Consider the following 12,587-nt stretch of genomic DNA (forward strand, 5'->3'; position numbering starts at 1 on the left):
TATATGAATTACAGAGTTTTCTACTACTACTTGTTTAATCAAAATTTTGATATCTATTCTATTCCTATTAAAAAAATATTGATCCAAATACAAGAAAGAAGGCCCCAATATGTAATTTCACCCACATGGCCATAAAATGTTGACCAAAAAGTATAAAATTCTGGCTGCAAAAAGACAAAAAATGTCAAAATCATTACCAACTAACAAAAATAATTTAAGAGAAACAACCAATCTCAATATATAACATAGGTCCAAAATTTTTTAAAAAAAAATGCAGTTTCTGTCCATAATACTCAGCATGTATGCTAAACTAATCATTAGTGCTTTGACCAAAATAAATTTGCCTACATATTGCCAACTAATATAATCACAACTGACTTTCACCCATAACTACCCACAAGCATTTTATAAACTACCAAATTCATTGAAAAAAGCTTTTAAAATATCAAAGTTCATTTTTTTGGTTTATTAAAATTTTGCCAATTTCTCTATATAAAAAAATAAAATTTCCAAATTGCACACAAATTCAGTGCGCTCTTTATCACTAGTAGTACTAATGGTCTTCACACTAATGTGTACATGCTTAAACTCAAAACACTTATATTGATTAGACTATATAATGACACAATTGAAAATAGTTTTGAATAGGGGCAAATACAAAGATATAACTCCTCATTGTCTTTTCTCAGCCACTCCTCAATCACCTCTTTCTCTTGTGGCTAAATAATCCTCCCAGCAAAATACACTTCAATTTATTGGATACATTTTGCAGCCAACCCCTCTAGCCTTGAGTTTCTTAATTCTTAGTCCGATGGGGAGGCTGTCTTCTTCGAAGATGACGATAGTGGAAGTTTCTCCCTACACAACCTTACCTCTCCTTTCATAACGTCTCCATTCCCACACTATTCCTTGGGCCGAGTTACTTGCGAAAGCAAGGTGGGCTGGGCTAGGGTTGTCCGGCAGGGTCCCCTTAGCGTGTCCTTAGTCTTGGACTTCTGGAGGGGAAAAGTTTATAAAAGGTGTGGAACGATGAAACACAAAGTCGCTAAACCCAATTCAGTGCTTCTCTCTTAGGGTTCGTTTTTTCCCTTCCCGTCCTCCCCTCTTGGCTCTTGCAGCTGCTAGTTTCTTTAGGCTAACTTTCTCTTCTAGTGAGGGGGGAAAAAAAAGAAGGAAGAAAAAGGAGCGGCTCAGTGTAAATTCGTTATTTTTTAGCCTTTTTTTTACCTGAACTTATGGTGCAGAGGGTGATATTGGAGCTCAGTAACAAACGGGTAAGGTGGAAACGGAGCTAGATCTGCAGGAAATTGTGGGCATCGCCTGGCTTGGAAAGGAAACTTTTTATCTTTCTTTGTTTATATCTTTTGCTTTTGCGTTGGTTTTTTTTTATTTTTAATTTTCGATCTTAAATTTTTTAACCTTGAAGATTGGATGGAGAGAATCCTTACCGAGGCCAGGCATGCCCATGGTTTCATGTGGTTCCTCCATTTCTTTTCCTTGTCCTTGAATGGATCTGACCTGTTCAGCTGAGGTCATGGACTTTCTCTCTCTTTTTTTTTCTCCATTTGTTCTATTTTTGAGCCAAGGGTTTCAGAGGCTTTGGACTAAGATCCTTTCCAATTCCGGGCATGCCAATAATATCATGTTGGTCCCTCCCTTTCCTTTTCCTTGCCTAGCTATGGTTCTCTGTTCGTTGACTATCTTGCATGCGGAGGTAAATGTTTCAGGCCTGTATCTTATTACAAATTTCCATGCAATGGTGTCGAAAATTTTCCAAATCCAGCTCTTTCTAGCTCGAGCATTTGTATTATGATGAAGTTCCTAGTTTGTTGTACTATTTCTATGAAATGCTGTTCTAACTTGTCAATTTTTTGTCGAGAGTTTGCAAGTCAAAATCATTTGACAGGGCCCCGGCGTTCACCGGTTACAACTCGACAAGGATCAGAGATGTGGCATAAGGTGCTCTACCTTGGAGCGACTTGATTATTTCTTCCAGATTTAGGCCGTTGAGATGCTACAGGATCAGTAGATTTGTTTGCCAGATTAATAATCAATTTTAGCGTTGCTGGTGTAATAATTTTGCGGTAAAGAAAATTGAAAATTGTTAATTGTATGTACCGTTAGTGTTGTCTTTTTCACTGGCTTAATATATACGAGCGTGGAAAGCTATAGATCGAACATGGAGTTCCCCACAGCTGAGGTTCCTCCATTTTCTTGCTGCGATTTTGATTCATTTTTCATGCACTTAAGCCTGATTGATAATCATCACAATTTTGGATGCGTAATTTGATGGTTGCACTCTCAATGCAACATGAGGCAACTATGATGATGATTACCTCAGCCAGCATTTTGTTGTAAAAAGGGACTTGAATTGCCTATTGCCTCTTAAGAGATAGATGCTTGCTTTGCTTGCATAAGAAAGAAGTCCCCAATTTCTACATTTCACCGTAATGACCACTGCATATAACAACAATGATAAACCATACTTCAATAGTTCTGCTTTCTTTTTGACATGTACGAAAAAAAATGTCCCAGTCTCGACTTCATAGTGCCATCAACCATGACCGGTACGGGCCATCAACTATGGTGATTTCACTGTTGTAAGCAGAGCATTCACCTAATTAATTACAGCTGAAAAAGTGTTTGTTCGTTGAGATATAGATTTACCTTCTTCCCAGCAGAAGACGCAGCAAAAAGAAATAAATAAAAGCATGCCGGGCCTCAAAATGCAAGATTAGAAGGTCAAAAATTCTTAATTAATCAAGAGATGAAAATCAAAGAGCAAAGACCACAGTGTAAGATCACTGCACGGAGCCTCTTATGTGCAGTGCAACAACCGACTCAAGAAATGACACCACTAAATAGAAAGTGATGCACAACTCGCTTTTCATGTCTGGGTACGGGTACATATGCCCTCTCAAATGTGTGCATATGTTCCCCTTTCCACCACCGCCTCAACTTGGTAAATGAATTTTTGATGCCCTGTCATATCGTGCGAGGCACACAAATTAATCACAAGATCTCTTGAAAATGGAAGATCTTTGCTCGGATTAAAGTTACCACGAACCGTAACCTAAAGTTTGCCCATGGACCATAATTTAAAGTAAACTTTGTTTGTGGGAAGCAAAATAAAAAGCATCTTCCTATCAAATATCATGCAAAATGATGTGCGTTCAAAACTCCACTGTCCTGCATAACATCCGTCACTGAAGAAAGTTGGGATGGGCAATGGATGAAGAAGTAGATGAATGATGAATCTAGTATTCCAGTACCACAAAGGGCAACATGTTGAAAGACCTAATCGACTAGGGATAAAGAAGAGCTGTCACTCTGATACGACTCAACCGGATAAACGACAAAGACGAAACTGGTTGGTTCTTCTTTTTCCTGATCCTCTCCTTATTCCTTACCCTTTCTTATTCTTCAGGTGCTTATCATAAGCCTGATCAACCACTACATAGGCCAGAAGTCCCTGCAAGCCAAAAAAGACCAAGACAAAATCACTATTAAAAAAGGTTAATCATTATTAAATATGAGAGCTTGCTGCTAATCACAATAGTTAAAATAAAAATATTACATACCGCCATTGTTGGAATATAGTGGAGTATATAAGCAAGCTTCACTATTCCTACAGTGACAAATGGAAGGGGCAGACCCATTTGCAAATAGAACCAAACTGCTAAAAGTATGAAACAAGTCGTAACCTGAAATCCAAAGACATGATATAAGTGATATACAAAGGTCCAAGCCCAACAGGTCTTCCCCACAACCCTACCTTCCATAATGAAGACCAAATATACAATCCGATTCCCAGAAAGACAAACTATCATTGTATAAACACAATTTGAAATACCATTGTGTTAGAGAGCTTTGTTTCTATGACCTCCAAAATCCTTTACTCCGAGGCAAGTCTTATTATTATTTTTTTTTAGAGATTTTTTTATTATGTTTTCAATCTTTAGGTATTAATGACTTAAACAATTATTTCTATAAATTTTTTAACACATTTTCACTAATCTTGTCCCTCTAAATGTGATTTATCAATTGATTAATCATCTTCTTTGACATTCCTCTTTAAATCTTTCCTAAGGCATACCAGCCTCTTGCCCTACTAAGGTAAATACATCCATAAAAGAAAAAAAACCAAACAGTCATTGTATAAACACAATCTGAAATATTATTGTATCGGACTTTTGTTTCTATGATCTCCCAAATCCTTTACTCCGAGGCAAGTTTTATTATTATTTTTTAGAAATATTTTATTATATTTTCAATCTTCAAGTATTAATTTCTTAAACAACTATTCCTTTTTTGTAAGAATCTTTTCTTATTCTAATTCATTATTTTCTTACCATCTAACTTTGAAGGGATTTATATTTGTAAACTTTTACTATATTTTCTTATTTCAACACCGACTCAAACTTTTTTTTTTAGTTGAATTCTAAAATAATTTTTGCAAAAAAGCAAAATTGCTTGTAATTTTTTACAACTTTGTCTTATGTTATTAAAGCATTAGAATGCTAGTTAGAGTACTTTAATTTTGACAGCATAGAAAATAAATTACATAACCATAAAAAGGACATAAAAATACAAATGAGAATAAAGGCAAGATACTTACCATGTGTGTTACAAAACCGTCCAATTTTGGCAATACAAATTCGTAAATCTTAGTTGTCCGATCCAGCTCGATTTCACCTTCAAAAGGGTGACATGTACATAAACCGTATTTAAAAAAAATACATGATTGTTATTATTAATATCGATACTATATACTATTTACCAGTCTACATCTCCAGAAGGGTTCCAATCATAATATGGCGTGCGTCATTTTTTTAAGGATTTTGAATTATTTTATTCTTTAATTAATTCAATTAATGTTATCTATCGGTTATTAGTTTGTTTGGTTCAAATGTTTATCCCTATATTCCTGGCAGAAAAATATTTTGTTAAGCTAACTTATCAATTTAATGAAAAAAAATAACTTATCAATAAATTTTCCTAGATAAAAATGTTTTATCCTCAGTTGCAAATGACAAATGGCATATGTTGTCATTTGAAAAATGTTTTTCTATATAAGATATTCTAAATTTAAACAAATAACATAATAAACTTGTAAACATCAATGCATAGTCTTATAAATGTAAACGTGATAAATTTTTTTTCCTTCAACCCTTTTCTATAAATAAGGAGTTGTACTAATTATCTTATTATAAAGTGATTAAACAAGGATATAATGCTTTAAATTATACAAAAACAATCAGTTTCACTATTGCAAATATAGGCTTTTGAAATTGGTAAAATAAATAATACAATCATTGGTAAATTTATTGGTCAAAAGAGGTAAATAAAATAAATTGGAGAGGTAAATTTATTGGTAAATAAAATAAATAAAAGAGGTAAATTTATTGGTAAATAAAATAAATAATAAAATCATTGGTCAAAAGAGGAAGAGGGATTGAAATTGGTAAATTTATTTATTTGTCTATCATCCATTCAAAAAACTTTTTAAGATGTTAGTAAGTACATTTATATTTCTTTTTATACTTGGCAATTGTTGGTTATGGAAATAGAGTTTCTTCTTTGTATTTAAAATATTAATATGTTTGGAGATTTGATGGTAGGCTAGATTATATTGTTTTGAGAAGGTGTGAGTATTGGGTTTGAAATTAGGGTGTGATTAATTGGAATATAATTTTGATTTTTAACAAAATGAATTTCTTGAAGATGTCTATAGTCATAATGATGCCTTCCGTTTCTTAAACTTGATTAAACCCATCCATGCCTAAATCTCTCCTAAGAATTTTCTTCAAAATCATAATGTGGCTCATGTAGCAGGAGTTGAGCCACTTATATGAAATCAAACCATGGCATTCTATGTTGAAGATTATGCAAACATAAGAATAGTAGATTGTGAGTTTGACCATTCCATAAAATCATATGGTAAGAATATTTCTAAAGGATGGGACAAATCTTTAGAATTGAATGCATGTTTTGGGAAGCAAATTTATGACTATGATGATGGAATTGCTTGGGTTTAGAATTTTGAATTAAACTATTTGTTAGTATAGTGGGTTTGGTTGAAATATGGAAGAAAACAATTAGCAAAATAATTTTTGTTTTATATTTGTACAAAAAGGGTAATTTAGAATTTTTGAAAAAAAATATAGGCTTTTGGACCTATATAGTTATATAAATAGTAAAAGTAAGGGATTAAGTGTTATTTAATAGACTTGAGGGAAGGACTTTGCAATTGTAAGAAATTTCAGGGGAGATTTCTGAAATTATCCCTTTTGTAAATATGACATGGATTTTAATTCGATTGCACCAAATTACCCTATATTTGTTGAACAAACAGAAGTTAACCATTGTAGGATCTAAAAAAAGAAGTTAACCATACAAAAGACCTTTCTTTGAAATAAAATTGATTCGGTTTCTTACACCTATTTTTGCTTTCATCAAATAAAGTAACTGTTAAACTCTTATATCTCTCAAGTGCGAATAATATAGTCACAATTTGCAAGTGCTAGAGACAAAATTGTGAAAACATTCCGAATTGATACACGAGATACATGTACATACAAGATTAGGTTAATATTGATGTTCCTTAGGTTCCAATGAATAGCTCGTATGGTAACCACTTTAGGGTCGTCAGATTAACCCTCGCTAGTAATGTGCTATGCATCTTGGGCACGTTCTCTATAGTCATAGGGGATTAGTTTAGCATAAGATGGGATACTGTTGCGCTGACAAAAAAAAAAATTGATATTTTGCTTTGATATCTATGTACAAGGGTTTGTTTTTTATTTTTGTACTGATTTTATTGCAAAACTAAAGAAGTAGATTTTCCAACTTCTGATTGATTTTATTTTGAAAAAGAAAAGCATGTTAATAAATGTTTTTTTTTTCTTATGTATAACAATTATACATAGATGTAGTTACAACCCTATTAACACTTTGCATCATTTTTGTGCTCATTCTAAGATAAGAGTAAATTCCTTTTTTTTTTTAAATAAAAATCAAGAATAAAAGTATGTTCCATTCGTGGGAACCAGGAAGCGTCTTGACGGCTATTCATTTCACGAAGACACAAAGAAAAAAGAAAGGAAAGCAAGAAGCATATAAAACTTAAACTAGATTTACCTTGTTTCTTTCCTTTACCTCTTTTTGGTAATAAACCAACTCCTTTGTCTCTTTCATAATATTTTTAATTAGTTCTGTTAACTCCTTTTTTATTATACTTTTATTGTAAATCATAAAAATTTCCTTTTGTTGGTTGGAAAGCCATTTCAATATGTAATAGACTTTTCTTCTTCTATTAGATACAGGGCCGTCAAGAGGGACCAACAAGTCCCTCCCTATTATAGTAGTGGTAGAATAAAAAGTGGACTAAGATCAAAGTCCAATGTATTTCAAGTTTCCTTGACTTTGCTATCTTTAGGCATGCGCAAGTCAAGGAGAATCCAAGCACAAAATAATTTGTGCCACACAGAGCAAATCAAACTACAATCTTATGCGCCACTAATTACATCCCCATCTGCCTTCCTGGGCACCATCTACCTCCCATTGGCTTTTCAATGGCGAATAAGAACACTAATTCAGCATTTGCCATTTTTGCCATCCTCCTCCTCCTCTCCTTCAATGCCAATGCCTCAGAAGATCAAGAAGCCGCTGAAGTAGGGCGCAGAAAGACCATATTTGAATCAATCCGTGATTTCTTTTTCCCAACAATAGAGATTACAATAGCCAATGATGGTGACAAGACGGTGTATTACATGTGCAAGTCGTCAAAAAACGATACGGGTTTGCATGAACTGAGGAAAGGAGAAAGATTCATATACAATTTCACACAAATCGCTTTCCCAATGAGATGGTGTTATTTGTACATCAATGACAGAGTGAATGGATTCTTTTGGTCGTATAACGTTAGATTGAGATGTACCAAATGTTTTTGGAGCATCACAGATTATCCCAACTTGTACAGGAGCGATCGGACCAGATGGGAGCGTCAGAGTTTGTTTATGCCGGCCGAGTTCAACATCTCTAACTATCAAATAAATCACACTTGAGGCATCCAAAGGCTTTGGCATGGGAGGACTTCGGAGAGAAGAATGGCACGATGCATTAGAAAACTTGATCAATCATCAAGGATCTGATCTGTCAGTGCTTAGATGGTGAAATGTGCTTTCATCAAATTTCAGTTTTCAAATATGATTTGGTCTATGAAAATAACATGTATGAACTTCTTGTTAATTGACTCTGTGAAGGTAGAAATACATCTACAGGCTATGGCTAGTTAAATACTTAGTCTGATCCCTTTGCATTTCATGGTTCATTTGCATGATTAGCTCTAATTTGCCATGCATATTCTGTTACCTTCTGTTGCTCGTCCTTACTTTTCATTTGTTTTTCGTACTTTGAGCTAGGGATGATGCTTTTGAGTTCCTTTTCTTCAAAAGCAGCCAATGAAGTTTATTTAGACAGGGTGAATCCCCCGATAAAAAAGCATTACAGATTGAAAAGTCCGTTTACATAAAATAAGAGTGTGGTGCTGTTGCAAGAATGTAGAAGATTAGGCATTTAGTGGCTTAGCCAACAATGATATGAAAAACAAAAGGAAAACAAACAAATTGTGCTTTCATCTTAATTAATATGTTCTCCAAGAAGAAGTTCATTACGAGAGAGCAAAGATACCCATATCCCTGAGATTTACAATAGTATTGAAAGATATCCTCCACGAACAGATCAAGGCTTCAAGGTTAAACTGGCTCCAGCCTCCATTCAATCGTCTAAACTAAGTAGCTATTTAGCAAATTTTTCTTTCTAATTTTAAATCGAACCTCGAATACATCTTTTACTGTACATAATTGTGTGCATCAATAGCAACATCGAAAATACTTGGACTAAACAAGGGAAGAAAACAAGGGAACTAGCACGGGTACCGCGGTAGCCAAACTTAACACAATAAATGTTAATGCCATAGGTGGCTCTCAGAAACTAAATTCAATCATCAAAGTCATTAAACTCAAAGAATCGGTACTGCTGCAGCTGTCGTCGTCTTCGAGTACAGATCAACCATGTCATGTTCCAATCATGCATTGCCAAAACATTTCCATATACATTCACCTTCCACTTAAACAAAGTACACTTTACTTAATACTGCCAGAAACCGGCAAAACCTCACCAAAAAAAAAATTGAAAAACAACTGGACCCCAAGAGTTCCCCTCACCGACACCTTTCCTCTCTCCTAAATTCCTGATAAATTATCGTCATCAAGCCTTATTATTTCGGTTTCCTCAAGCCGGCAGGCTGCACTGGTTATTTTTTCCACGAATCCATCCAAAAAGCAAACCATATACTATAACGCCCACCCACCGAGCCGAAACAAGGGAAAAAAAAGCATCCCACCTAAAAAGAAAAGTTTCCGTATTCCAAAACGCAAAACCTGTAGCCCCACAAACAATTCCCTTCACCCCAAAAAAAAAAGAAGTTTGTGCAATTATACATACATTACACTTCTAAAGAAAGCAAAAAAAGAAAAGAAGTTCCAGTTATTGAGGACTGTGCGTTGCTTCTTGTTCGTGAGAAATTAGTAGGAGATAACAGCTGAAAAAAATGGGAGTTTCCATCCCCATTTTGGTAATTATAACATCTCTTCACCTCATAGCCTTCGTTCTCGCTATCGGAGCTGAACGGCGTCGAAGCACGGTAACCCCTTTACTCCATTTCCAAAAATAGCATCTGGGTTCTCTTTGTTTTATGGAAACTCAGTTAAAGTTCTAATTTTTTTTTTCCTGGCTTTTAATGTTCGATAAGGCTAATGTTATGCCGGATAAGTACGATGAAACGACTTACTGCGTGTACGGTACGGATGCTTCGACCGTCTACGGGTTATCGGCGTTTGGGTTGCTGTTAATTAGTCAAACGGTGCTTAACGGCGTTACTAAGTGCTTGTGTTTTGGGAAAGGGATGATGGGTGGACGGTCTACTACCTGTGCTGTTTTCTTCTTCATCTTTTCTTGGTAATGATCCCTGGTTTATTTTTTTTTTCCAATTTACTATCATGTCCTTGCCTTCTGCTTTGGATTTACTACGTTTGCCACTGGGAGAGTGGAGCATTGTTGATTCCAGCGAGTCTATGAGTTGGAGTTGGGCCCCACCTCCCTGTTGGCTGGTGATAGTTGGTGCCTTGGTGGTAGAATAATTCTCAACACTAACTATTCCAGTAATGATCTGCACAGCTGCATGTGAAATATTTTTACTTGCAATAATTGGAGTTTGGCTGTTGGTTTTTTAAATTCTTAATCTGGCAGGATGGGCTAGGAGATAATTTGTCATTGTGGTGGGGTCAAATTCTCTGTTGGGATAAACTTGTGACATCATTCAGCATTTAGGTTCTGTTTCTAGCGAATAATTGTATGCAGTTTTGCTTAGAGCATTTTGTATGTGATGTTTTGAATATGTGTACAATACCTGTATGGTAGAATTCATGCATCAACTGGCATAGAAATTGCAAATCTTCTGGTAGGGTATGTATTGTTTTCTCATTCCACAATCGGCCATAAGATTATTTTGAGCAAAGGTTTCATCAAATAAACATGCCCTTACTTGGAACTGAAGAAGTTTGGGAACTGTCCTGTTATGCGTTCCATGTCATGACATGTTTTTCGTTGCTACAGAAAATTAATGGTTCCATCTATTCAACTTTTGCACATGTCACGTATGGTTTGATATGCATGTTGAATTTCAGCCGTTCCTTGTATAAAATGCATTCACGTGTGTGGTTGTAATTTTGCTCATCTGCTCCTTTCTTCTGTCAATGAGGGTGGTAGTAGTTGGAGAACAGGGTTTCATCCATTCTTATACTTTCTAGTAGATAAATTTTGGGAATTTGCATGAAGCTGGATGTCTTTCAACAAAATTTGATCAGCATTGTTTGCTTCCTGATTCTTGCTGCCATTGAAATCCCAACGCATGTGCCTTTCTTGGTTTAGTTTGGGGTAAGATATCTGTATTAGGTAACCAAGTAATGTGCATAAAATTACTGGGCAAAAATAGTTTATGCATATTCAGAAGTTAGATCAGAGTGAGAAGATAAAATTCTAGAGATTCTTGTTGAGCTATTTCACTTTTTCCTGGTTTGTATGCATGTCCAAAAGTTTAAAGGTGGAATCTGAACCCTGTTTTCACATTTTGTGAAGATATTTTTTGGCGTTCCTAGAAATAAAAATTCTTATGACATTTATGATCTCAATTCTCTTGAAGTATACTTTGGATGGTTCCGCTGAACTTGTATAAACTAATTCCCTAAGGTTGCTTCATAAATTGACTGGTCAGATCCAGAAATTTCATGCTTTGATTAAGCATGCTTCCTTTGTTTTGCCATTCCCCTAGTTCTCTCTTGTTCTTTGATTCTTCTTTTCCTTTATTCTGGAGGGTAGAGATTCTTGTTTCTCCCCTTCTTTGTCATGTTTTTTGTGTTTTTGGATTCAATAAAGTTTCATTCAGTCAATAATTTCTGCAGGCCCGGCTAAGCCTTTTTTTTTTTTTGGCACACCTGCAAAACAGAATTTGATCTTCGAAGCTCTTAATTTTGTTCAAAATGGAGCTGGCGAGAGCAGTTGGTGTTCTTTTCCATTGCATTAGTGTTCTTTCTTTGCAGCTGCTTGGTTATCGCGTGATATTTCTGATTGAAATAACATGATTTTTCAAACTCTGTTTCATTCTGTTCTTTCCTCCTTTCTCCTCATTATTTCATGAGGGCACCTCATAGTGACTATTAAATTCTTCACTCCATAAATTCTTTGGATTAGCTAAGTGTGTCAACGTGTTTTATTGTTTTTCTTGCCCGTTAATAACTGAAAGAAATGCACAGGGTAAGCTTTTTGGGAGCCGAAGCATGCTTACTGGCTGGCTCAGCTAGGAATGCTTACCATACTAAATACCGAGGCATATTTGGTGGTAATGACTTGTCCTGTGCTACCCTTCGCAAAGGTGTTTTTGCTGCTGGGGCTGCATTGACCTTGCTATCCATGATAGGCTCCATTTTCTACTACTGGTCTCATGCCAAGGCAGATACAGGTGGATGGGAAAAGCAAAACACTGAAGGACTTGGAATGACAACATCCCATTATATGGAGAATCAACAGGAATTGAAGGTCTAATCATGGTTTGGTTGTAGTGCTTGTGTATCAATAGTTTCTGGGGTATGTTTTTGATGAAAATTAGAAGATCTGGAAAGGTCCTTAATGAGCTATGTATCTAAAGTATCTGTCTATAGGAAAAGGTTTGCACTTCAGAGGTTTTTCCCGAGGGTTTTCCTTTCTTTAGTCCTTTGTTGGATGTTAGTAGATAAAATCACTTCTTCTCAGCTAAACCTTACTCTGACACTGTCCTTAGAAATCAATTGCAGAATCATTTAAGAAAGCTCCGAGCAAAACACTAAAAATGGTTTTCTATTTTGGGCAAGAAAGAACACACCTACAAACAATCCCAAAAATTAAATGACCATTTTGAGCAAGAAAGAAAGACACACCTACAAACCATCTCGAAAATTAGATGGCTCTTTATTAAAAATGATAATTGGTGT

The 12,587-nt window shown here is 35.2% G+C and overlaps 1 protein-coding gene and 1 long non-coding RNA gene across 2 annotated transcripts; both read left to right on the top strand.

The window, feature by feature from the left end:
• The first annotated feature begins 718 nt into the window (after positions 1 to 718).
• LOC140016374 (uncharacterized) lies at positions 719 to 2,178 on the top strand. The gene is made up of 2 exons (XR_011822767.1): positions 719 to 1,714; positions 1,882 to 2,178. It is a non-coding gene; the product is annotated as an uncharacterized lncRNA (long non-coding RNA).
• A 7,040-nt stretch (positions 2,179 to 9,218) lies between these two features.
• On the top strand, positions 9,219 to 12,302 carry LOC113717162 (uncharacterized). The gene is made up of 3 exons (XM_027241846.2): positions 9,219 to 9,706; positions 9,815 to 10,020; positions 11,874 to 12,302. The coding sequence occupies exons 1-3, from the start codon at positions 9,614 to 9,616 to the stop codon at positions 12,160 to 12,162; spliced, it is 588 nt and encodes a 195-aa protein (XP_027097647.1). The 5' UTR covers positions 9,219 to 9,613; the 3' UTR covers positions 12,163 to 12,302.
• The last annotated feature ends 285 nt before the right edge of the window (positions 12,303 to 12,587 follow it).

The sequence above is a fragment of the Coffea arabica genome, chromosome 11c, assembly GCF_036785885.1.
Source record: "Coffea arabica cultivar ET-39 chromosome 11c, Coffea Arabica ET-39 HiFi, whole genome shotgun sequence".
Taxonomy (NCBI): Eukaryota; Viridiplantae; Streptophyta; class Magnoliopsida; order Gentianales; family Rubiaceae; genus Coffea; species Coffea arabica.

Bases quoted from the DNA above. Each gene is read 5' to 3' on its own strand.
- LOC113717162 (XM_027241846.2), top strand. From the start codon at position 9,614: ATGGGAGTTTCCATCCCCATTTTGGTAATTATAACATCTCTTCACCTC. The intron at 9,707-9,814 runs GTAACCCCTTTA...ATGTTCGATAAG, and splicing joins CTGAACGGCGTCGAAGCACG to GCTAATGTTATGCCGGATAA. The intron at 10,021-11,873 runs GTAATGATCCCT...AGAAATGCACAG, and splicing joins TTCTTCTTCATCTTTTCTTG to GGTAAGCTTTTTGGGAGCCG.